At 63.7% G+C, this 21,550-nt stretch overlaps 1 protein-coding gene across 9 annotated transcripts in view; it reads left to right on the plus strand.

Annotated features, from left to right (window-relative positions):
* Positions 1-21,295, plus strand: part of MTSS2 (MTSS I-BAR domain containing 2) — a 34,535-nt gene extending 13,240 nt beyond the window's left edge. Inside the window, exons 4-15 of one of the 9 annotated variants that reach the window (XM_029074892.2) lie at positions 6,187-6,271; positions 6,477-6,568; positions 7,049-7,123; positions 7,703-7,711; positions 9,472-9,629; positions 10,134-10,241; positions 10,858-10,955; positions 12,321-12,531; positions 14,716-14,790; positions 15,361-15,537; positions 16,123-16,288; positions 16,821-21,295. In XM_029074892.2, coding sequence (XP_028930725.1) covers positions 6,187-6,271; positions 6,477-6,568; positions 7,049-7,123; positions 7,703-7,711; positions 9,472-9,629; positions 10,134-10,241; positions 10,858-10,955; positions 12,321-12,531; positions 14,716-14,790; positions 15,361-15,537; positions 16,123-16,288; positions 16,821-17,599 — 2,033 coding nt within the window. In that variant the 3' untranslated portion in view covers positions 17,600-21,295. The remainder of the gene's footprint in view (positions 1-6,186; positions 6,272-6,476; positions 6,569-7,048; positions 7,124-7,702; positions 7,712-9,471; positions 9,630-10,133; positions 10,242-10,857; positions 10,956-12,320; positions 12,532-14,715; positions 14,791-15,360; positions 15,538-16,122; positions 16,289-16,820) is intronic. The other 8 variants (XM_029074893.2, XM_029074897.2, XM_039913413.1 and 5 more) reach the window with 8 other exon arrangements.
* Positions 21,296-21,550: the final 255 nt, after the last annotated feature.

Below are 21,550 nucleotides of genomic sequence, written 5' to 3' on the forward strand. Positions count from 1 at the left end.
GCACTTACTGAGTGCGGAGAACTGTCCCGAGCGCTTGGGAAAGTACAATACGGCCATAGAGAGAGACGACCCCTGCCCACGGCAGCTCACAGTCTAGAGGCGGGGAGACAGATATCAATACCGATAAACAGACATCAGTATAAATAAATAAAAATTACAGATCATTACATCAGCGCTGGGGGCAGGGAGAGTGGGAAGAGCTAAGGGAGGAAAGCTGATGCGAATGGAGCGGGAGATGGAAAAAAGTGGGGCTCAGTCTGGGAAGACTCCCTATCTAATTAACACAAGCGTGTGTGTGCCGTGTGTGTAGACACAGAAATGTCCCTTATGAACCACAGCCTGACCCTGTCGTGATGTATCCCAGGCTGAGAAAATACCGGGAAGTTGCAGTCAGATGAGATGAAGCCAAATGTGAACGAAGGAAACACACAAACATAGACCCACAGGAACACGCTTGGACCCAGTAAGCTCGAAACTCCTTTAGGGCAGGGATCACATCTACCAACCTCATTGTATTGTGATCAACCTGATTAACTTATATCCACCCCAGTGCTTAGAACAGTGCTTTGACACATAGTAAGCGCTTAACAGATACTATAAACTCACACACGCACCTCTACACCCAGGCAGACCTACACTCAGAATCGCACACCCAGCCCAAGTGCCAGCTTTTCACTCCGCACACGGGAACAAACTTGGGGTCGGGCTTTAAGAGGGTGAGGCTTTCAGGGAGTAGGAGGGACAGCGAGGGGAAGGGCCGAGAAGAAAAAGTCAGGGAGAGACTCGTCCTGCCAAGGGAGCAGATGGCCCCCAGCCGGGTCTCTGGGGACGCATTAGGGACCGAGGGACGCATCAGGTCAGCGGACGAGGCGGCCCGGAGCGGACAGAGTAAAGCCCCGGCCCAGCCTCCGAGCACGGTGACGGGACAGAAAGCCCAGAGAGCTTGGCCCTGACCTCCTGCGGGACTGAGGGGTGACTCTGGGCCCGGCCCGGGCCCGAAAATGCTGTCTGCCGGTAGGGAAACAGACTCAGGAGGGGAGCCTCCTTCTTGGCAGCTCCGGGTCCAGCCGGTTCCGAGGGGCTGCGCAGGTGAGCTGTGGCTGCCCGCCGCGCAGGATCGAAGGGACAAAGCTTATGGTTTTGCCCCTGCGAAGCCAGGTCCGAGAGAGAGGACCAAGCACCTCCCTGGCTTCCCAGATACACCCTAGCCCACCCACACGGAGCCACCTCGCCCCTTGTGTGGTCATCCAGCCAGACGTTCAGAAACTCAGAAACTCTCCCTTTTCTGGAGGGCCCTGTGGGAGCCTGGAGAGTAGAGGGCCCTGGGCGATGCCTCAGCCCCGTTGGAGCTGGGGGAGAGCCGGCCAAGCGATGGACACAGAGGGCCCGGCACGGTCATTCCGATCCTAACAGAGTCAAACCCGGTGGTCGGTGTTGGGGAGGAGGGAGCACCTGGTTCCGGGACCGACCGTCAACCTTGAGCGATCTCTGTGCTCTCTTCCCAGAGCAGCACACCTCGATGGCGGACGCACGGGATTGGGGATCCGTGGTAGAGATAACGTTCCCCCCCCAAAGTCTACGGTTGCCGCTCCCTGCCCATCCCCCTACCCACCAGCTCCCTTTGGCATGAGCTGTCGCTGCGCCCTGGAGGGGCCGCTCTCAGGACGAGGTGGAAGGAAGTGGCAGAAAGACAGTCAGTTGCAGGAACAAAGGCTGGGTCTTAGTCACAATCCGGTCGTTCCGCACCGCCCACGCGCCGTTGACCCAAACTGGTGACCCAACCGGGGAAGGTACACAAGGGGGCTAACCGAAACCTGCCCCCATCAACAGAAGCCCCAGAGGAGAGGCTCTGAGGGCGGCCTGACGGGATCCTGACCAGAGGGGGTGTCGCTTGTGTTCTCTTTGGGCAGAGGAAGTTCCTGGTTCCCTCACCTTGCACCCGTGCAAGACCCAGGAGCCAGAGTGCAGAGGCGATTGTGGAGACCGGTGGGGTGGGCGGGCGAGGAGCCTGACATTCTCTGGTGGGCCCCCCATCTGACGGCCCCAAGGGGGTCCCCAGCCTGACCCTTGGAGAAAGGTGATCAGCTAGCTGGTTATTTCTGCATCCCACTGCCCACTTCCCGGGCACCTGGCTCTGTTCGGTAGTTGTATATCCCTTCTGTTCTCAGCCTCTCAGGGAGCCAGCCATCTGGGGCGGGGTTTGGGTTGAAGCGAGAGCAAAGGTGGAAGCGTGGGAGGCGGTTGGCCTGAGCCAGGTTTGTCTACTGCCAGTCAAGCCCAGCACTAGGTTAGACCTCCCCCATCACCCCCCACCCCCACCCCCGGCCAAAGCCTACCGGAGGCCGTACTGGTCCTGCCCAGATCCCAGGCTGAACAGAAGGGAGAGAGCGGGGCTACTGGGGACTCGGAGGGAGGGGGCGGGAAAGGCGGTCTTTCCCAGGAAGCGTCGTTTCTCTGTGTGAGTTAGCCCCGGCCCGTTCCGCTCTCCCTTGAGGCCTTCGAGTTTGCATCTGCCAGATGCCTGGGAGGTGAGCGGACCAGTCAGCCCAAGTGTGCCGACGACACAGGAAGTGGTTAAGGCCAGGTTCATTGGGAAGGAGTTTGAGTAGGCCCCAGGTGGGTATACTCTTCTGGTCTCCCCACCTCCGGCCTCTCCCCTTTCCGGCCTATACTACACTCCGCAGCATCAGCTTCCCGAAGCGTCGCTCGGCACGCCTCTCCGCCCCTCAAAGCCCTCCGCTGGCTCCCCGCATCCCTCCACCTCAAGAAAGCACTCCTCACAGTTGGCGCCGAAACTCTCCACCAACCCCCCCTCCTTCCATACCTACTCTCTTCACCCACCGCGCCCCTACCCGTTCTCTCTGTTCCTCCCAACCCCCCCTTCTAACTGCTCTCAACAGCCCCCCCCCCCCCGGCCTCCCCCCCTCCGCTCGCTCACGCTGTTCCCCCGGCTTGGAACTCCCTCCCTCCCCAAATCTACCAGATCTCCGCTCTCCCCACATTCAAAGCCCTCCCGAAAAGTCCACATCCTCCAACACGCCTTTCGTAATTCATTCTCAGCGTTCTGAGTCATAGAACGCATCAGCCATCTCTAGACCTGTGGACTTACTCCTACTCACCCTCGCCACTTAAGTAGATACATTTCTTCAATTGCTTCTTTTGGATACTCTGTAAATACTTTTCTGTTTGTCTTCCCCGTTAGGGGATAAGCGCTTTATGGGCAGGGAGTGTGTCACTTGATGGCTCTGTACTTCGTGAGTACTTAGTACAGTGCTCTGCACCCGGGAACTGCCCAGTGACTACTGCTACAACGGCCCAGGCCCAGCGAGCTCGGCGGGGTTTCTCCCCGAGCTGCTCCCCTCGGCCACGTTGTTCCAGGCCTTCCTGGCGGTTACCTCTTCCGCTGCCCCGGCTTCTTCCTCACCCCCTTGGATTGGGTAACCCCTCAAGTCTTCTCTCTGTAGCCCCAGGCTAGCACAGTCCTGAACCAGCCCCTTGGCTCAGTGAACAGCCCTACCTCGGCGGGGCGGAGCCCTGGCCTTCCGGTGGATATTCGAGGGGAAAACACCCGGCGCCGGTACCCGCGGTCCCTTTGCATGACGGAGGCAGTATCTGCTCGGGCCCTCGGGAATGCCTGGGCGAAGGCGGCTGCTTGTCCGGCATCCGGAGAACCCGCTGACCTCCTGCGCGGACAGGAAGCGGGCCCCGGCGTACGGCCGTGTGGACGGACCCTGCCCCTCCGGGCCTGCAGCCGGAGCCCCCGGCTGCTCCGGCCCTTCCCTCAAACCTGCGTTCAGCTGCTCCGGCGGCGGGGCCGCCAGCTGCCCGCGTAGCGGGCCCGGCCTCCCGCTCCGGGGAGCGGCCACCTCTCCCGCGGGCAGCGCCCAGCCCGTCGGCGTGTCAGGAACGTGTCCGCCCGAAGGCGAGCCCCCGGGAGCGGCCAGCCGGGCGGCCCCAGCCGCCGGCTCGCTGAGGCACAGCCTCGATCTCGACGGACCTGGGTCGCGGGGCTGCCGTGCCTCCCCTCCTCGGGATTTGGGGTGCCTCTCTTGGGGTGGAGGCCGGGCTCCTCTCCCCGCGGCTGGATCCCAGGCCCCGCCGGGCCCCCGCAAGCCGCGGTGGATCTCACCCGGGACCCCTCGGGCGCTAGGCCGCGGCCGTGGGCCGGCCAGGGTTGCCTAGCGGTACCGGCTCACGTAAGGGCGGCGTTGTTTAGAGAAGGTAGGTGGCCCGGCCGGGGAGGGCAGGAGGGAGTCGGGGAGGCCGAAAGCAATCGAGAGAGTCCGGGGGGGGCGAGTCTTTTGTCGCCCCTGGAGTTGGAAAGCGCCAAGGCCGTCGGACGGAGGCCTAGTTACCGTGAGAGACTCCGGGCGGGGCCGGGGCCGGACTCCCCGCCCCGACCCCTTTCAGATCAGGACAGGGATGGGGATGAGGATGTGGAGGGAAGCCGTCGGGAAAGGAGTAGCCAGCCCGGCCTCCGAAGAACGACTCGGGGCCCCGGGGCCGGAGCCTCGGGTCCCAGCCTCCTGGTTCTAGGCTCGCCCCGGTCCGATGACGGGCAGTTTTCCAGAGACAGCCTGGTAGGACATTAGGAGAAATCTGGGCGGGGGGGAGAGGGGAACCATCCAAGTGCGAGGGGGGAAGGAGGAGGAGGAGGAGGGAGAGGGAGAAGAAAAGATGGTTCTGGTCCTTCTTCGGATTGCAGATCGTTTCTGTCAGCCGTGGACACGTCGCCCTCTGGTGGTCCAAAGTAAAATTGCCTAGAAGTGCAGGGAAGCCTCGGGCCCGGGGGAAGGAGCAGGACCCGGGTTCCAATTCGGCCTCCTCCACTTAATCATCATAATAATGTTGGTATTTGTTAAGCGCTTACTATGTGCAGAGCACTGTTCCAAGCGCTGGGGTAGACGCAGGGGAATCAGGTTGTCCCACGTGGGGCTCACAGTCTTCATCCCCGTTTTCCAGGTGAGGTCACTGAGGCCCAGAGAAGTGAAGTGACTTGCCCACAGTCCCACAGCTGACAAGTGGCGGAGCCGGGATTCGAACCCATGGCCCCTGACTCCAGAGCCCGTGCTCTCTCCACTGAGCCACGCTGCCGGCCGATCTTGAACGGGGCACTTCACTTTTCCGGCCCCCCGGTTTCCTCATCTGTTAAATGGGGATTAGAGAAACTGCGTGGCTCAGCGGAAAAGAGCCCGGGCTTGGGAGGCAGGGACGGTGGGTTCGAATCCCGGCTCCGCCGCTTGCCGGCTGTGTGACTTGGGGCAGGTCACTTGACTTCTCTGTGCCCCAGTGACCTCATCTGCAAAATGGGGATTGAGACTGTGAGCCCCTGTGAGACTGTGGGACGACCTGATCGCCTTATATCCCCCCCAGCGCTTAGAACGGTGCTTTGCACACGGTAAGCGCTTCACGAATACCACCATTATTATTAAAATGGGGATTAAGACTGTGAGCCCCACGCAGGTTAGGGACTGCGTCCGACCTGATTAGTTTATATCTGGGCTTAGTACAGTGCTTAGCACAGTGGAAGCACTTAACAAATACCATTTTGAAAAGAAGTGGATCAGACCCTCCTCGGCCAGTGGGAGCGGTTTCAGAGTTGAGGGCGGAGGCTCTCTCCGCCCCAGTTGGAAGCGGTGCCTGTAGGGCCCGGGACGTGGGAGGAGAATGCTAGGGCTAAAGGGAAGCGGTGTGGCCTAGTGGGCAGAGCGTGGGCCTGGGAGTCAGAGGGCCTGGGTTCTGATCCTGGCTCCTCCATTTACCTGCCGCCCGTCCTTATGCAAGTCACTGGACTTCTCTGTTCTCCCGTCAGCAAAATGGGGATTCAAAACCTGTTCTCCCTCCTACTCAGACTGTGAGCCCAATTTGGGACCTGATGATTCTGTCTCTACCCCAGCGCTCGGTACGGTGCTTGGCACGTAGTAGGCTCTTAGCAATTCTTATTGTTATTACTGGGGGGAGGCCAGCGGCTCCCTGGAGAGGTCCTAGAATCAGGGGTCCAGGCGGATCTCCAGGGGACGTCGCGGCATTGCCCCGGCATGACAGTAACATCGTGAGGTCAGACGGAGAAGCGGGGTGAGGGTGGGATCGGCCACTGTCGCTCTGCGGCGCCCCACCCTCCCCCGCCACCCCCGCCGGGTGCGGGCCCCTCCTCTGACAGGCCCGGCCGGGGCTCTTGTTTCACAGGAGCCACGCGGGACATCGGCTCCGCCCTCACCCGCATGTGCATGCGGCACCGCAGCATCGAGGCCAAGCTGAGGCAGTTCACCAAGTGAGTAGGGCCCCGGCCGGGTGTGAGGGCGAAGCCGGGGCCTCGCCGACCCTGGTTCCCGCCCGTCCCCCTGGCCAGAGGTGGGTGGGATGTGCCCAGTCGGGGGGGAGTAGGCCCTGGACCCCGCCAGCTGGGTGAGCTTCCTCCCCTGGCCACCTTCCCCGCCCTCAACAGACCCCGTGGCTCTCTCCCTCCCCGCTCGCAGCGCCCTGCTGGAGAGCCTCATCAACCCCCTGCAAGAGAGGATTGAGGACTGGAAGAAAACCGCCAACCAGCTCGACAAGGATCATGCGAAAGGTGCCCGGGCTGGGAAGGAAGGGTGTGGGAGGAAAACGGTGGGCTGGCAGGCTGGGTGCCGGCGGAGCCGGGCCTGAATGACGGGTTCGTTTCCTGGGCTTCCATTTTAGTATCCCGCCTAGTCCGGAATTTTGCGGCCTAGCCTACCTCGTCCTGGTCCAGCCCAAGCTGAGATGATAGCCGCGCTTGGGGACGTGGGGGCCGGGGGGCCAGAGCACTCCTGGGCCCATGGACGCGTGGGCCCAGGTGCCCCTTCAGCTCTTGGATTCGGGAACCCTGAGTTCTGACCTGGTGGCCCAGATGGGCGGAGGCGCCCCAGGGGTTCTGAGCTGGGCCCTTATATATCTGGCTCAGCCTAGTTTCGGGGCTCGGGGTGACAGATTAACCCTCCCCAGAGCGTGGAGGGTCCCGTGCCGCGCTGCACACGGCTGCCGGGCTCTCATTTCTTCCTCCCTCCCCCACAACCACCCTTCCGTCTAGAATACAAACGAGCTCGACATGAGATCAAGAAGAAATCTTCAGATACGCTGAAGCTGCAGAAGAAGGCCCGCAAAGGTAACCCCGAGCCCCGGCCAGCAACTCCTGCTAGGCCCCGAGGCCTCCTGCTCCTGAGGCTTCCGCTCGGGGGGGCGGGACCACGGACCCGTGGGTGGGGGCTGGCTTGCCCCGGAGGGTGCCCCCTTCTGCATTGCAGCAGCACAAGGAAGAGGCTGGGCGCCCGTCCGGTCCCCCCGATCCCGCGGCCGTCTGATGTCTTAGTGAAGGAGACCGGCCGGGAAGCCGCCACCCTCTCCCCAAGGCGAATCGCCTCTTCCCGGGCTTAGTGGGAGTCTCGATATCTCAGTTTCGCTTTTTGGAAACCTTAAGGTGTAGTCTTTTGAACAGAATGGTATCCCTTCCTTCCCCAAGAAACTGCCCTGCAGGAGCACCCCCTTCTCTGGGCGGGAACCGCCCTCCTCACCTGGATGTGAAGAGGGTGGAGTCCGTGGTGATGGGGAACACCCCCAACTGATATGAACAGCCCTCTGTCCATCAGCTGTCTTTCACACATTCTCTCTCTCTCTGTCTCTCTCTTTCTCTCTCTCTCTGTGTCTCTGTCTCTTCTCTCCCCTCCCTCCCACATCCTTCCTGTAGAGCTACTTGGTAAGTCGAAAGTCATCGGCTCCAGCTGCCCGCTCCCTCGCCCTCCCGTCCCGCCACTTCCCCTACACCTCTCTCTCGTCCTGCTCCCTCAGCCGCTCTCCCTCTGCCCACCGCCCCCCGGGCGCCAGTATCTGCTTCACATTTCTCAGTGTTCCCTGCTCCGAGGTGCTTGGAATGAACCTCTCCTGGTTGGGGGCCTAGAGAAGGCGCCAACCGAGTAGCCCCCGCCCCGACACGAGAGAGGGAGAGGGACCCGGGAGAAAGAGGCCCCCCAGGGTCAGTCTCCCCATCTCACGGTACAGGGCTGCCTCTCCTGCTCCTGGGCCCCCGCCCTTGAGGAGGCTGGGGTTGGGTGGGGGGTGAGAACCGCCTCCGAACTGTCTCCGGCCGGGCCGGGTCCCGCCTCGGGTCCTCCCGTTCTCGGCAGTGCCGCCCGGCGGGGCTGCCCCGGGGCCGGGGAACTGGGACCTTATTCCCGTCGACCCGGCAGAGACCTGGGCTCGGCATAAGGGGTGGGTCGGAGCCACGGCTGCCGTCCCCCCACCCCCGTGACCCCAGTTAGCCCCAGAACCGACCGGCATTGGGTTCATTACAAGCCCACCCTCCCTCCCAACGCTCCGTCGCTCTCTCTCTTTCTCTCATTCCGTCTCTCGATCTCTCGATCTCTGTGCTGTCCCTCGGGGGCCGAACGGGGAAGGTCACACGCAGGGAGCCTCGGAGTCAATGCTGAGACCCACCTAAAGCTCAAGTTAAGCGCACCGGTTCCCACCGCCCCTGCCCGTGCCGCCGGCCAGAGATGAGCACTTTCAGGCCCCCACTTTCTGCGGGAAGCCTCGAGGCCGGCACGTCCACCGGGTTCTCAGAGCCGGCCACACTCTCTCGGCCTGGGGTACAAAAGCCCCCGATCTGCCCCTCGGGACATTCGGCTCCGAGCCTGCCCGCCGGTCTCAGCATTTGCCCCAACTCGGCCCTGTCTGTCTTCCCTGCCACAGTCTCGGGGGCCGTAGGGTCGCTTTCTCTCTCCTGTGCCTGTGGTTCTCTCCCCGCTCACAACCCCGTGTGTCCGTCTGATGGGGCCGGATCCACATTCTGGGCACCCCGAAACCGAGACCCGCCGCCGGGGGCCGGCGGTCCCCAAGGCCCGGGCCTTCTGAGCCACCCTCCTCTTCACTGCGGTGACCGGGGTTCCCGGCACGCGCCGGCCTCGCCCCAGCGCGGCCGGCGAGCCGCGGCCTCGCTCGGGTCCGTGGTCCGCGAAGAGGGGGGCGGCTCGGGCCCGGTCCGGCTTCTCCCCGACCTCGGCCGGCCCTCGGCCTCTGGGCTCCAAAGGCTTCTCCGCTTTGGCTTTGGCATTGGCCTCCTCCGTGTTTGTGCGTGTCTTTATGTGTGTGCCGTCATCTCTGCCCTGTCTGTGTAGGATGAGTCTCGCCTACCCCCTCCCGCCCCCTCCAGCCCTCGCCGCGTGTCACTCCACCGTCCAACACAGAGTCACTGCAGCCGCCCTTACTCCCTCTGCCGCATGGGTTCATCCCCGCGCCCCAGGGTGGTGGGGGCAGGGTGTCTACGGGGTGAGTCCCCGACGCCCTCACTCCCGCTTTCCACCCTGTGGGCTGTAAGTCGAGGGCCGGGCCCCCGCCCTCCACCACGGACCACGGGGGGCCGGCTAGGCTGGGTGTCTCTGGGCAGGGGTGGGGATCCCGGACCGCCCCAGCCCCGAGACGGGCGGCCTGACCACCGGGCCTCTCCTCCCCCGCTCCCAGGAAAGGGGGACCTCCAGCCGCAGCTGGACAATGCCCTCCAGGACGTCAACGACATGTACCTGCTGCTAGAGGAGACGGAGAAGCAGGCCGTGCGCCGGGCCCTCATTGAGGAGAGGGGCCGCTTCTGTACTTTCATCACCTTCCTTCAGCCGGTGGTGGTATGTGTGTCGGGTCTCGGCGGGGGGCCCCGCCGGGGGGGGGGGGGGCCGGGGGTGCAGAGAGGCCCTCCTCAGGGGCGAGAGCAAAGGAAACCTCGGTCTCAGCCCCGCCCGCACGGTCCCCTTCTCCGGGAGGAAGTCTTGAAAACGATTCTCGTGTTTACCTTCTCTTAAGAATGTCTGGCCCTGCGTGCGGAGAGCGGGGCCCTGCAGAATCACTCCTTGGTAGGCTTTAATGTCCTTCCTTGGAACAGGGCAACACAGAGACAGTGAGGCAGAAGCCCCAAGGCCGCAGGACTCCAGAAAGGACCATCAGCTGTGCCCCCGCACCCCCCCGCACACAGACACACGCGCGCACACGCCTGGGAAGCCGGTGCCGGGATCCACAGTCCCGGGAGAACACGAGAAAGGGACACGAGGAGGGCAGAGGGAGCCGGGGCAATGCCCTGCCAGGGAGGGAGCGGCGGGTGCGAGCGGCCCTGTTCGTTTCCTCCCCGCGCCCAGAATGGAGAGATCACCATGCTTGGGGAGATCACCCACCTGCAGGGCATCATCGAAGACCTCGTGGTGCTGACGGCCGAGCCCCACAAACTGCCGCCGGCCAGTGAGCAGGTGAGGGGCCCGGGGCGATGGACGCCAAAGGTGGCGCGGCTTGATGGATTGGAGGAAGGAAGGAAGAGGCTGTGTTTGGGGAGGGCGGAGCAGATCTAGGGATCGAGCGAGGTGGTTCGAGGGACAACGGGGGAGGAGAAGCAGCGTGACGTAGTGAACGGAGCACGGGTTGGGAGTCGGAAGGTCACGGGTTCCAATCCCGGCTCCGCCGCTCGTCTGCCCCGTGACCTTGGGCAAATCGCTTCACTTCTCTGGCCCTCCTCTGCAAAATGGGGATTGAGACTGTGAGCCCCATGTGGGACAGGAACCGTCCAACCCGATTCTCCACCCCAGTGCTTAGTACCATGACATAATTACCATAATCATTATTATGAGGAATGAAAGCAAAGGAGGGGGCCGTGCTGACCTCAGCGCGCAGCCGGCGGCACCGAGCCGGGCACCTGCACAGACGAAATCCTAGCCGGGGAGGAGATCTTCAGGCCTCAGGTCATTGTTTTCGGCTGCTTGAGGCCCTTGCGGGAAGGCAGCCGGGGGTCCCGCGCTCCCAGTGGGCTCTGGCGGGCCCCCCACACGCAGCCAGGCGGGGCCGGTGACCCGGGTCTCCATCCCCATCCAGGTGATCAAAGACCTGAAAGGCTCTGACTACAGCTGGTCCTACCAGACCCCGCCATCCTCTCCCAGCAGCTCTGGCTCTCGCAAATCCAGCATGTGCAGGTGAGGGTTCTTTGACCGCAAGACTGGGGGACTGTGGGCTGGGGGTGGGGGCTCGGGGCCGACAGGCTCCGGCCCGGCCTGCTCCGGGCTGGGGAGGTGGAGGGGCGAAGGGTTGAGTTGGGAGTGCGGCGGGGAGCACTGGGTGTTTAGCGGCAGGAGATGGAGCGGCTAAACCCGGAGAGGGTAGAGGCAGCTCGGGCTCCCAGCACCTTGGGCCTCCTGGGAAACCCCGGGGGCTGGAGCTCCGCTGAGCCGAAGACTCACGTTAATCAGAATGACCCGACCGACGCTTCCAGTTTGGGCTGAAGCGATTCGGATCGATGGGGGGATGCTTGGAAAATAGGCCCACCCCGCCACCCTCCCACCGCCCCAGTCAGGGTCTTGGGATCCCGCTCCCTAGGCCAGCGGAGGAGGAGGAATGATGGCGAGGAACTATCCCCGGCAGCATCTCTGCCAGGTCCCGGCAGAGCTAGTGCCGAACGCGTTCCGATTCATTTGCGCGACATGGGGAGTCACCTGGGGAAGCCCGGGCGGTGGCTTCCCATCAGCCACTTCCCTTGCGGGACAGGCCGCTCTTAAGGGGCAGGGCCCCGGCCCGGGAGCCGGGAGCTGGGGGGGGGGGGGGGGTCTAGCCCGGCTCCCAACCTCCCCTGTGGGGTTTCGACAAGAATCACTGCCCCATTTGGTGCCTCGGTTTCCCCACCTTTTGTCTCTGCAAACGTTGCCAGGGGCCCCGTTCCAGCCTGGACTGGTCCCGCTCCCCGAGGCCGACGGGGAGGCGAGGCCCGGAGCAAGCACCTTCGCAGGCCCGGCCGTGGCCAAGGCCTTCGGGATTAACCCGAGGCAACGTGGCTTAGTGGAAAGAGACCGGGCTTGGGAGTCAGAGGACGTGGGTTCTAATCCCACCTCTGTCACCTGTCTGCTGTGTGACCTCGGTCTTCTCTGTGCCTCAGTTACCTCGTCTGTAAAATGGGGATTCAAAGTGTGAGCCCCACGTGGGACAACCTGATTTTCCTGTATCTACCCCAGCGCTCGGAAGAGTGCTTAGCGCCTAGTAAGCGCTTAACAGATATTATCATTATCATTAACCCGTCTAGCCCTTCCCGACCCTCCCGCACCCCTTTACTCCCCGCCCCAAAACTCTGTTCCGCGACTCTGCCCCTCTCGTGAACGATGTCTGTGTCTCAGGACCTTTTCTTACACTGTCTTTTCCTTCCTTTGCCCCCTCACCGCCCTTCTTCCCTCCCTCCTTCCTCCCCCGTCCCCCCTCTCACACACACCCCTTCGCCTCCCCTGCCCGATCGCCGGTGCCACCGTCCTCCCCCGCCCCCATCCTCCCCTCTCTTCTCCTCCCCGCCACCCCAGCAGCGTTAACAGTACAAAGGGTGGCACCCCGTGGCCTGGCGGGTCCCAAACATACTCACCCAGTTCCACCTATCGCTACCGCAGCCTGGCGCAGCCAGTAAATACCAACACCCGCCTCTCCAGCGTATCTTCCCACGACTCCGGCTTCATCTCCCAGGACGCCGCGTACTCCAAGCCGCCGTCCCCGATGCCTTCGGACATCACCAGCCAGGTGAGGGCGTCGGAGCCAGACGGGCGGGGCCGGGGGCACCTCGATCCATCAGTGGGGTCTGGGCGTAGGGACCGCCCAGTTCTCTGCAGATGGTCAGTGCCCCGCTCTCCCCCGAAGAGAGGCCCCCATTCAGATGACTGCAGCACGTAAAGGGGGTTGTGGCCACCGGCCCGTTGACCCCCCCCCCCGCCCCCCCACCCATCCACCCACCCAAGTTTTATTGTCCCTCACCCTCATCATCTGGGTTTGGGCCTTGGTATTTGGGACTCCCTCGGCCACATCTCCTCCTCTCGAGTGACGGTGATGGAGGGGTGGAGGCAGGGCGAGGGTGGAAGAACTAGAAATTGTGCCCGTGGAATTGGATGAGCCAGGAGAGTGGAGGAATGCCGTGAGAGTCTTGGATGAACCAGGCAGCGGGAAGGCGAAGGCTGAACCCAGAAGGCTTTCCGGCCGTGTTCAGGGACGGCTCGTGCCCCGGTCTGCCCTCGGCTCTACCCAGGGAGTGGGGAAGCGGGACGCAAGCTGACCCAGCCGGTGATGATCCTTCCAGAGTTCTCTCCTCTCTTTGCTGAGTCACGGGCTGTAGGAAGAGCTGAAAAGCAGAGAGCGTTCTGGGTCTCCACCGCAGTCCTGGGGTTTGTGCTCAGCGGGCCAGGGGCCCGGGTCCCTCCCCCGTGACCCCGCCTGACCCGAACTGCTTGGGGCACCCAGCGAAGTCAGCGGGACAGAATTTCCACAGGGGTCTCGCTGACCAGCGTCAGCTTCACGCTCAGCTCCTCGGTGGCATCGGGCGTCGGGTTTCCGGCTCCTCTGTTCGAGCAGCCCCCGTAGGACCTGCGCCATCTTGATCGAGTTGGGGGCGGGCACACGAGCGTGCACATGCGAGTGCCGCATCCCCATCTTCCAACTTCGACTCTTGGTCCCGACTCGGTGCCGAGTTCCTCCCTCCTCGGGGAGGGGGGGGACCAGGAGGCTCGTGGCCAGAAAACCCTTACCTTGAGACAGCTCGTGTCTGTGACCAGGGAGCTCACAGGAATGAGGTGTCTCCATCCCGTCAGCCTGAAGCCCCTCTGCAGCTCTGCATTCTCTTAGGGCTTCTGGAAGGCAGAGCTTTCCGCCTCCTCTCCTTGGGCTCTTGTCTTCTTGTTTGCTTGCCGGCTCCCTCCCACTGGAAGTAGGTTGGGCGCCCGCTGAGGGCAGATTGAAGAGAGCGACGGCCTCGGGAGGTGAGCGGAGAATTGGAGGGACAAGGGCACCTGCATGTGGGTTGGCTAGTGCGATGAGGTAGTTAGGTGGGCTGGAGCGGATGAACCACGCAGATGAGTAGGTCTGGACGCCAGCATGGGCCAACCTCTTTTTTTAAACGGTATTTTTTGGTCGCTTACAGATGTACCAGGCACCGTACTAAGCGCTGGGATAGATGAAAGAGAAGCAGCGTGGCTTAGTGGAAAGAGCACGGGCTCGGGAGTCAGAGGTCGTGGGTTCTAATGCCGGCTCCGCCACTCGTCTGCTCTTATGATCTTGGACAAACTGCTTAACATCTCTTTGCCTCAGTTACCTCATCTGTAAAATGGAGATCAAGACTGTGAGCCCCACGTGGGACAACCTCATTACTTTGTATCTACCCCAGCTCTTAGGAGAATGCTTGGCACATAGCTAACGCTTAACAAATACTATTACTATTATTGTTATTATTAAAAACTAATCAAGTTGGATACAGTCCCACGAGGGGCTCACAGTCTCGACCCCCATTTTGCAGATGAGGTAACTGAGACACAGGGAAGTCAAGTAACTTGCCCTGAATCGTGGGACAGAAGTCCCGCTTCCTCATCGGCAGAACCCGCGGGGAAAACAAGCCCTCTGGCTGAACCGACCCACAACGCCGTTGGGCTCACGGTGCAGTTTGCGTCCGCAGGGCTGTGTGTTGTGGCGTGTCCCGGGTCTGAGCGCTTGGCGTGCGCTGGTCTTCAGTGTGTGTCCTCCCGGGAGAGCTTCCGACTGTGGCCGTACTTCAGGCCTCGGCAGCGGGCAGGGCGCCGTACGTGTGCCCGGGCGTGTGCCTCTGCGAGCCCCCCACCCTGCTGCATGCCCTCGCTGTAACTAGGTTTCTTCTCTCCTCTCCTCCGCTCCGCTCCTCTCCACGCCCGTCTGCGCGGACGGCCCCCGCCGCTGGCCGCTTGGCAGAAGTCCTCCAGCTCTGCGTCCTCTGAGGCCTCGGAGACCTGCCAGTCAGTTAGCGAGTGCAGCTCCCCGACCTCGGTCAGTGCCGGCCCCGGGGACAGGAGGGATCGGGGAGTGGAACGGTGGGACCCCCAGCTGCCCCCGCCTCTCTCTCCCCGCTGGAGCCGGGGCCCTAAGGAGCCCGGGACACAGTGGCCGCCTGATGCTCCGCCGCCGCTGGCGACGTCATTCGGGTCCCCGTTGGCTGCTCGGGCTCGCCCCTGCCCTTCCCCACCCCGCCGCCCCCTGCCTGCGCCCCCAGCTTCCGCTTGGCGGCCAGCTCCGACAACCTGCCCCATCGGAAGAACCCAAGAGCCGGGCTCGACGGTCCAGGGGCCGGCTCGGGGCCGTAGGAGAACCGCGTCGGGAAGTGGTTTTCACCCGGGGCTTCCCGGGTTGCTCCCGCTGACGCTCCAGGGAGCCCCGTGGGGGTTGCTCCCCCGGCAGCTCAGCGGGGTCAAGGACTCAGGGTTGGAGAAGCCCCCCGGGGAGGACTCGTCGGGGGCCCCGTCCCAGAGTGGGCCCCCGGGCACCGAATCCCTCTCCGACGCCTGGCCCGGGCCCTCCCGGCTGCCCGGGGCTTGAACGGCTCTCTCCTCCCACCTGCAGGATTGGTCCAAAGCCGGCCCTTACGACCAGTCCACGGTGACTACCCTGCAGCGGAGGAAGGACCGAGTGGAGCACCTGCGGGAGGCGGAGCTGGGCCCGGCGGGCGCAGGGTACCCGGGCGCCGGCGGTGACGATTCGCCCCGGCCCAGGATGTCCCCCGCCACCATCGCTGCCAAGGTACCACCCGGAGCCGGGAGCGTCCCCCTCCTTGGGGCCGTGGGGGGACCCGCGTGTGGCCCGGCGCCGCGAGGATCTACGGGGAGCCGAGCGGGAAACCCTCTCCGTCAGTCCCCCGGCCCGACTCCGCGACCCCGCCGGCCCCCGGCGTGGTGCTGAGAGCTCTGCCGTGGGGGAGGGCCCGAGCCACAGGCCGTGGGAGAGAAGCCGGCCTCGCCTCCAGAGGCGGGGGAGGGCTCCGAGGGGATTGGAGCGGGAATGACTTTGAAAACCGGGAGAATCCGGATAGCCGCCTGAGGATCCGGTCACGTGGGACCTTCTGCCGTCGGAAAGAAGCCAAGGTGCCAGCTGACCGAGCTTATCGGAATGCCTAGGGAAGGCCGAGGTGGTGGAGCCGTTAGCAAGGGTCGGCGCTCGTACCCCGGCCGGGGAAGAGTTGCCCGGGGGCCTTCGGGCGGGCGGACGGGGTCGAGGCTAGCCGGGCCGGGGCCGGGCCCCGGGCGAGGTAGAGTTGGCCGATCCACGGCCCTGCAGCCCCGTCTCGGTGACCGGCTCCACCCCGCCCTCGATGTCATGTCCCCGTAGCACGGCGAGGAGGTGTCGCCGGCAGCCAGTGACTTGGCCATGGTGCTGACCCGCGGCCTCAGCCTGGAGCACCAGAAGAGCAGCCGGGACTCACTGCAGTACTCCAGCGGCTACAGCACCCAGACCACCACCCCTTCCTGCTCCGAGGACACCATCCCCTCTCAAGGTACCGCTCGGGGACCCCGCTCCGCGGAAGCGGGGAGGGTGAACTGTCGGGGCCACCCCCTTCGCTTCCCCGCCCCGCCCACAACACCTCTGAATTACCGACCCAACACCGGCCCGGGCAAGCAAGTCCTTGGGCCGGGAGCGCGGAAGGCTAGCCACGAGAGCCTCTGCGGGTCCGGCTGGCTAGGCCCTCCGCCCGGGGTCTCGGGACGAGCCGACTCACCGCTGGGGAAAGGAGGGCCGCGGCCGGGAGGTCCGGGGCGTAGAGAACCGAGGGAGGCCCGGCACCTTCCTCCCGAGCCGCCTGGGCTCTCAGCCTAGGGGCCGCTACCGTTGGAGGTCCCGGAGCTCGGAGGTGGGGTAAGGGGGGAGGGAGGCACGTCCGTCCGCCGGCTCGGGTGGGCCAAGGCGGCGCCGGGAAGAGGAGGGCGGAAGGACCGGGGGGGAGGGGGGGGAGTCTGCCGACCGTGGCGGGGTGCCCCGGTCGCCGGCGGGTTCCGGGCCCTGACTCGGTCCCCCTCGGCCGGTCCCAGGTTCGGACTATGACTGCTACTCGGTCAACGGGGACGTGGAGGGCGAGGGCCAGAGCGAGTTCGACAAGTCATCCACCATCCCGCGCAACAGCAACATCGCCCAGAACTACCGGCGAATGATCCAGACCAAGCGTCCCGCTTCCACCGCCGGGCTGCCCACGGGCCCCGCCCTGCCGGCCGGCGCTCCCCCGGGGGTGGCCACCATCCGCCGCACGCCCTCCACCAAGCCCTCGGTGCGCCGCGCCCTCTCCAGCGCCGGCCCCATCCCCATCCGGCCGCCCATCGTCCCCGTGAAGACTCCCACCGTGCCCGACTCGCCGGGCTCCGGGGGCGGCCCCGTCCGGGTGGGCAGCGAGGAGTGCGTCTTTTACGCTACCGACGCCTCGCCCCACGCGCCTGACTTTCTGAAGGGCTCCCCGAAACGACTCAGCCTGCCCAACGCTTCCTGGGGCGGCGCCGCGCCCGAAGCGGCCGGCTACCCGGGCGGGGGACCGTCCCTGTCGGCCGAAGAGGAGGAGGAAGAGCAGCAGCAGCTGGCGGCCAACCGGCACAGCCTGGTGGAGAAGATCGGGGAGCTCGTGGCCGGGGCCCACGCCCTGGGGGAGGGGCAGTTTCCCTTTCCCACGGCCCTCTCGGCCACCCCGGGGGAGGAGACGCCCGCCCCGCCCCCCGCCGCCCCCAGCGACCCCCCGGCCGAAGACATGCTGGTGGCCATCCGCCGGGGGGTGAGGCTGCGGAGGACCGTCACCAACGACAGGTCGGCCCCCCGCCTCTCGTGATGCCGCGGCCCCCCCCCCCCCCCGCCTGCCCCGCGGGGAGACCGACGGCGGACTGAGCGGCGGGCCCCCGGTCGCCGAGAGGAGCGGCGAGGGACGAAAACCGACGGTTGGAGAAATCCGATGGAGAGCAAACCACAGAAGGCCAAGCCACTTTATGGATAGAGACGCACACGGATGAGATTTTAAACAGGTCTGACGAACTTCGGAAGGGCGGAGCCTAACCTCGAACTGGTTTTGGAGCCTATTTTGTACTTTCTCTTCTCCGCTCCCTTCCCCCCTCCCTCTGTCCTCCTCTTCTCAGCCCCCACTGCCCTCTGGCCTCCGCGCATCCCGCCCCCTCGCCTGGAGACGGGTGTCCTCCAGGAGGAGGTAGGGAAAGGCGTGGGAGCCGGCTGTCGGCGAGGGGCTCGACCCGGACTGGAATAAGCAACTCGCAACACCCCCTCCCCACACCCCCGTACACACTCCCTCGCTTCCTCACCCCTCCTCTCTCCCGCATTCGTGGGACAGAAACGGCTCGTGATCTTTCTGGAACTCTGTCCCGGCGGCCTCCGGCCGAGGCGCCGGTTCCCTTCTCCTCTCCTTCTTCTCGTCCTACTCCCACCTTCCTCCTCCGGCCTTTCCTTTATGTCTCTCGGGCCCCCCTCCCCCCTCTGCCGTGCTCTTCGAATTGGCCGGAAGGGGAGAGGACACCGTGGCCGCGGAGAGGAACGAGAGGTGTGTTCGGCTGAGGTTCTCTGACTTCGGTACAGCAGCGGGACAGAGGACCTCGGGTCCTCCCTTACTTGCCTCCTGGAGGAAAAACCCAAGTGCCGCCCTGGGTCACTCCAACAGCTAAGGAGAATAACAGGGCCTTGACGCCGCTCTGGCAGCACGGACGATCGAGCCCGGGATTGCCGGCCAACTCTCGCCGTGGACAGGCGTGAGTAGACGACGGCAGGTGTCGGCCCTCGGAGTCTCCTCCGGGGCTCCTTCCGTAACCCGCTGGGGGCCCCGGGGTTGGGGGCGTGAAAAGAGGGCTGGCGGGAGGCAACGGGAGTCCAGAGGGCTGAGGGGGCCTCGACCTCAGGGACAGCTGGGTGGTCTTTCCGGGGAGCCCAGCTGTAACGGTGGGGTCCCGGCGAAACGATTAGCCGCACTGTTGGACCGGAAGGTTCGGCCAGCCGGTCATCTCTGAATTGGACCGGACGACGGAGGGGAGGGGAGGGAATGGGTTGGGAGAGGGACTAGCCGTTATGAGATAACAATAATAATAATAATGATAAACAGGAAGGGATGGTTTTGGACTGAAGGCTGTGAGCACAAGGGGTAGGAGGAGTGTGAGTGTGTGTGTGTGTGTGTGTGTGCGCTATATGTATGTCTGTGTCTGTGAGCGACACAGGGAGAAGGGGTGCTGGCCTCTTGATTTATCTGGGCAGTGGGCAGTTAATTGAAATCCTTCCCCTTTATTCCTCCTCCCCCGCCCCCCGCCCCCCCAACCAGCATTCATGGCTTGAAGGCAAGGTCCAAGATGCCCAAGTGTGGAAGAACCCAGGGAGAACAGCTCAGAGAAAGAGAGGGCTGGGACTAACAGGGGGTGGGGGAGCGGGTGGAGGAGACTCCTTGAGGACTGGCTTTGACTCTCTGTTGCCAGAGGAGATGCCATTCCAGTGAAGACTCCACCCACCCGCCGGACCCCGGTCCTGGGAACGGAGGCACCGTTGGCCCCGCCTGGCCCCGAGCCAGAGGGCGGTTTGAGATGAGGGCCCGGCCGGTCTTCCTCCCGCGGCTCCCGCGCGGCCTGAGGTCTGAGGAGGAAATGAGTACGCGAGGAAGGGCCGGAGGAGGGATCTCTGGTCGTGCCCAAGAGCAGATGGAGAAAATGGGGAGAAACGGGTGTTTCTGCAAGGAAAGAAAGGGCCACGGGCTTCGAGTTCTTTACTGCTGGGCCTGAAGTGTTGGCAAGAGAGGGGAAGCTCATTCCTCTCTGAATCTCAAGAGCGAGGACTGCATCAGAGCCTCTTCCACCTGGCCTCTGACCTTGACCTTTAAGGCTGGACTAGCGGGCGAAGGGGCCCCGGAACGTGAGGCGGGGAGACTAACTGGGACCGAGAAACTAAGGTGGAAGCAGCACGCCCGACTCCAACAGCCCCTCCGTCGCTTGGGTGAGGAGTCGGCGAACGCAGAGCTCTGGGGGTCTTGACGGCAGTAGAACTGAACCGGATCGAGCCCCAGCTGAGGTTTTTCTCTGCAATGTGGGAGCGGAGGTAGGGCTGGAAACGGGGGAGGGGCGGGGCTCTAGTGAGGGCGGAGGTGCGGAGCCCAACCCGGACTCCTCCACCCGCCTCCACCGGCTCCAGTCCGGGAGGCAGGGCCCGGCGGCGGCGGTGACGGGAAGGTGCTGACGTTGGCAAGTAGCCGGTTTGGAAAGCAAGTAGTAGGTTGGAATGATCCGTGCCATTTTTTTGCTCACTACCTAGCGCCGTCTTGCTTAAGGTGGTGGTGCCTGGTGGTAGCAGGTGGCTGAAGCGTTGTGGGTTGGGGATTGGTACGTGTGGTAAGGAAATGTGTGTTTCAGAAAGTGGTGTGGGGATGGGTGGGGCGGGTGACCGCGGTTGAGCAGGCAGAGGCGGGTGGTTTCCACTCCCCTGGCCCATTTCCCTGGCCACCGGGCCGCCTCCCTGCCCGGAAGACCAGCTGGCCTGGTGCTACCCACAGCCCGGCCACCTTCACGATGTCCTCCCTCAAGGCCTCCGGGGAGGTTGCCTGCCTTCTGCTGTCTCGCCCCCCTCCCGTCGGTCCCAGCGCATCGGGCTCGGGAGGCCTCGGAGCCTCCGAACAACTCTCCCGGCTGCCCGCGAACCACCGGAGTCGTGAGGCCGGGCCGGGCTAGGGGAGACAGGGTTGCGGGCGCGACTCTCGAGGCCGCGCGCGAGACAGCGCTCGTTTTCCCACCTCCTTCCTGGCCCTGAGGAGTCAGGCCCAGCCCTAGAGAGAGAAGGGAGCGGGCCTGTCAGTAGACGGGCCCCTCGCCCCTTCTTCCCGCCCTGCCTCCCAGCGCCGAGAGAGGGGGAGCCCCAGCCTTAAACCAGGAATGGGAGGGATCGAGAGGAAGGGTCAGAGGGCAGGAAAATAGCTCCATTCCCCCCACGTTCCTCACCTCTTCTCTCTGGAGTTTCCTCCAACGAAGCTGCTCACAATTGTTGTACATAGTCTTGCGTGTGCGTGCGTGCGTGTGTGTGTATGTGTGTGCACGCACACTCGTGTGTGCATGCACGCCAGCCCAGCCCCTGTCCCCTCACCACCTTAGTAATAACAATTTAGGCCCCAGCCCGCCCCCACCCCCACCCCCTTCACCTTATTGTGACCAGGGTTGATAATGTCGCGTAAACACGTTTGGTTTGGGGATTTTGTTTGGTTTCGTTTTTCATTTTGTACAGACAAAATTTTCTTTCAAACAATGTCTCTCAACTGAAGTAACTTTTCTGGTGCTGTTGTTAACTTGTTCCATTTTTTAATTTATTGCTCCCGCCTCCCTCCCCAACCTCCCCAGCTCACTCTCTCCCGGTTCCTCCTCCGCCATTTTGTTTCTTTTCATTTCGGTTTTGAGACGTGATCCTCTTCCCCTATTCCCCCCCTTGATTTAAATAGTCACTGCTACAAGTAACAAATGCACTGTGAAGATCCAGTATTAATAAAGTCGTACTGTAATTAACACCCCTGCCTCCCACCTGGCCTTTTCTGGGCAAATAACTCCCTCCGTCCTCAGCAGCCAACTGCCCCCTCTGACCCTTCCCTTCCTGCGGTGGTGGGGGCACGGGGGTGGGAGAGAGAGCTAATCCTGCCTTCCCCACGTTTAACCACTCCTTCCAGCTCCCGGCACGAGCAGGGAGCCTGTTTCGTTTGGCAGAAGATGATGTTAAACGTACGCTAAGCTCTCGCCTTTTTCCACGGTTGGCTCAGTGCTCAGCC

Source organism: Ornithorhynchus anatinus, chromosome 11 (assembly GCF_004115215.2).
Source record: "Ornithorhynchus anatinus isolate Pmale09 chromosome 11, mOrnAna1.pri.v4, whole genome shotgun sequence".
NCBI classification, from domain to species: domain Eukaryota; kingdom Metazoa; phylum Chordata; class Mammalia; order Monotremata; family Ornithorhynchidae; genus Ornithorhynchus; species Ornithorhynchus anatinus.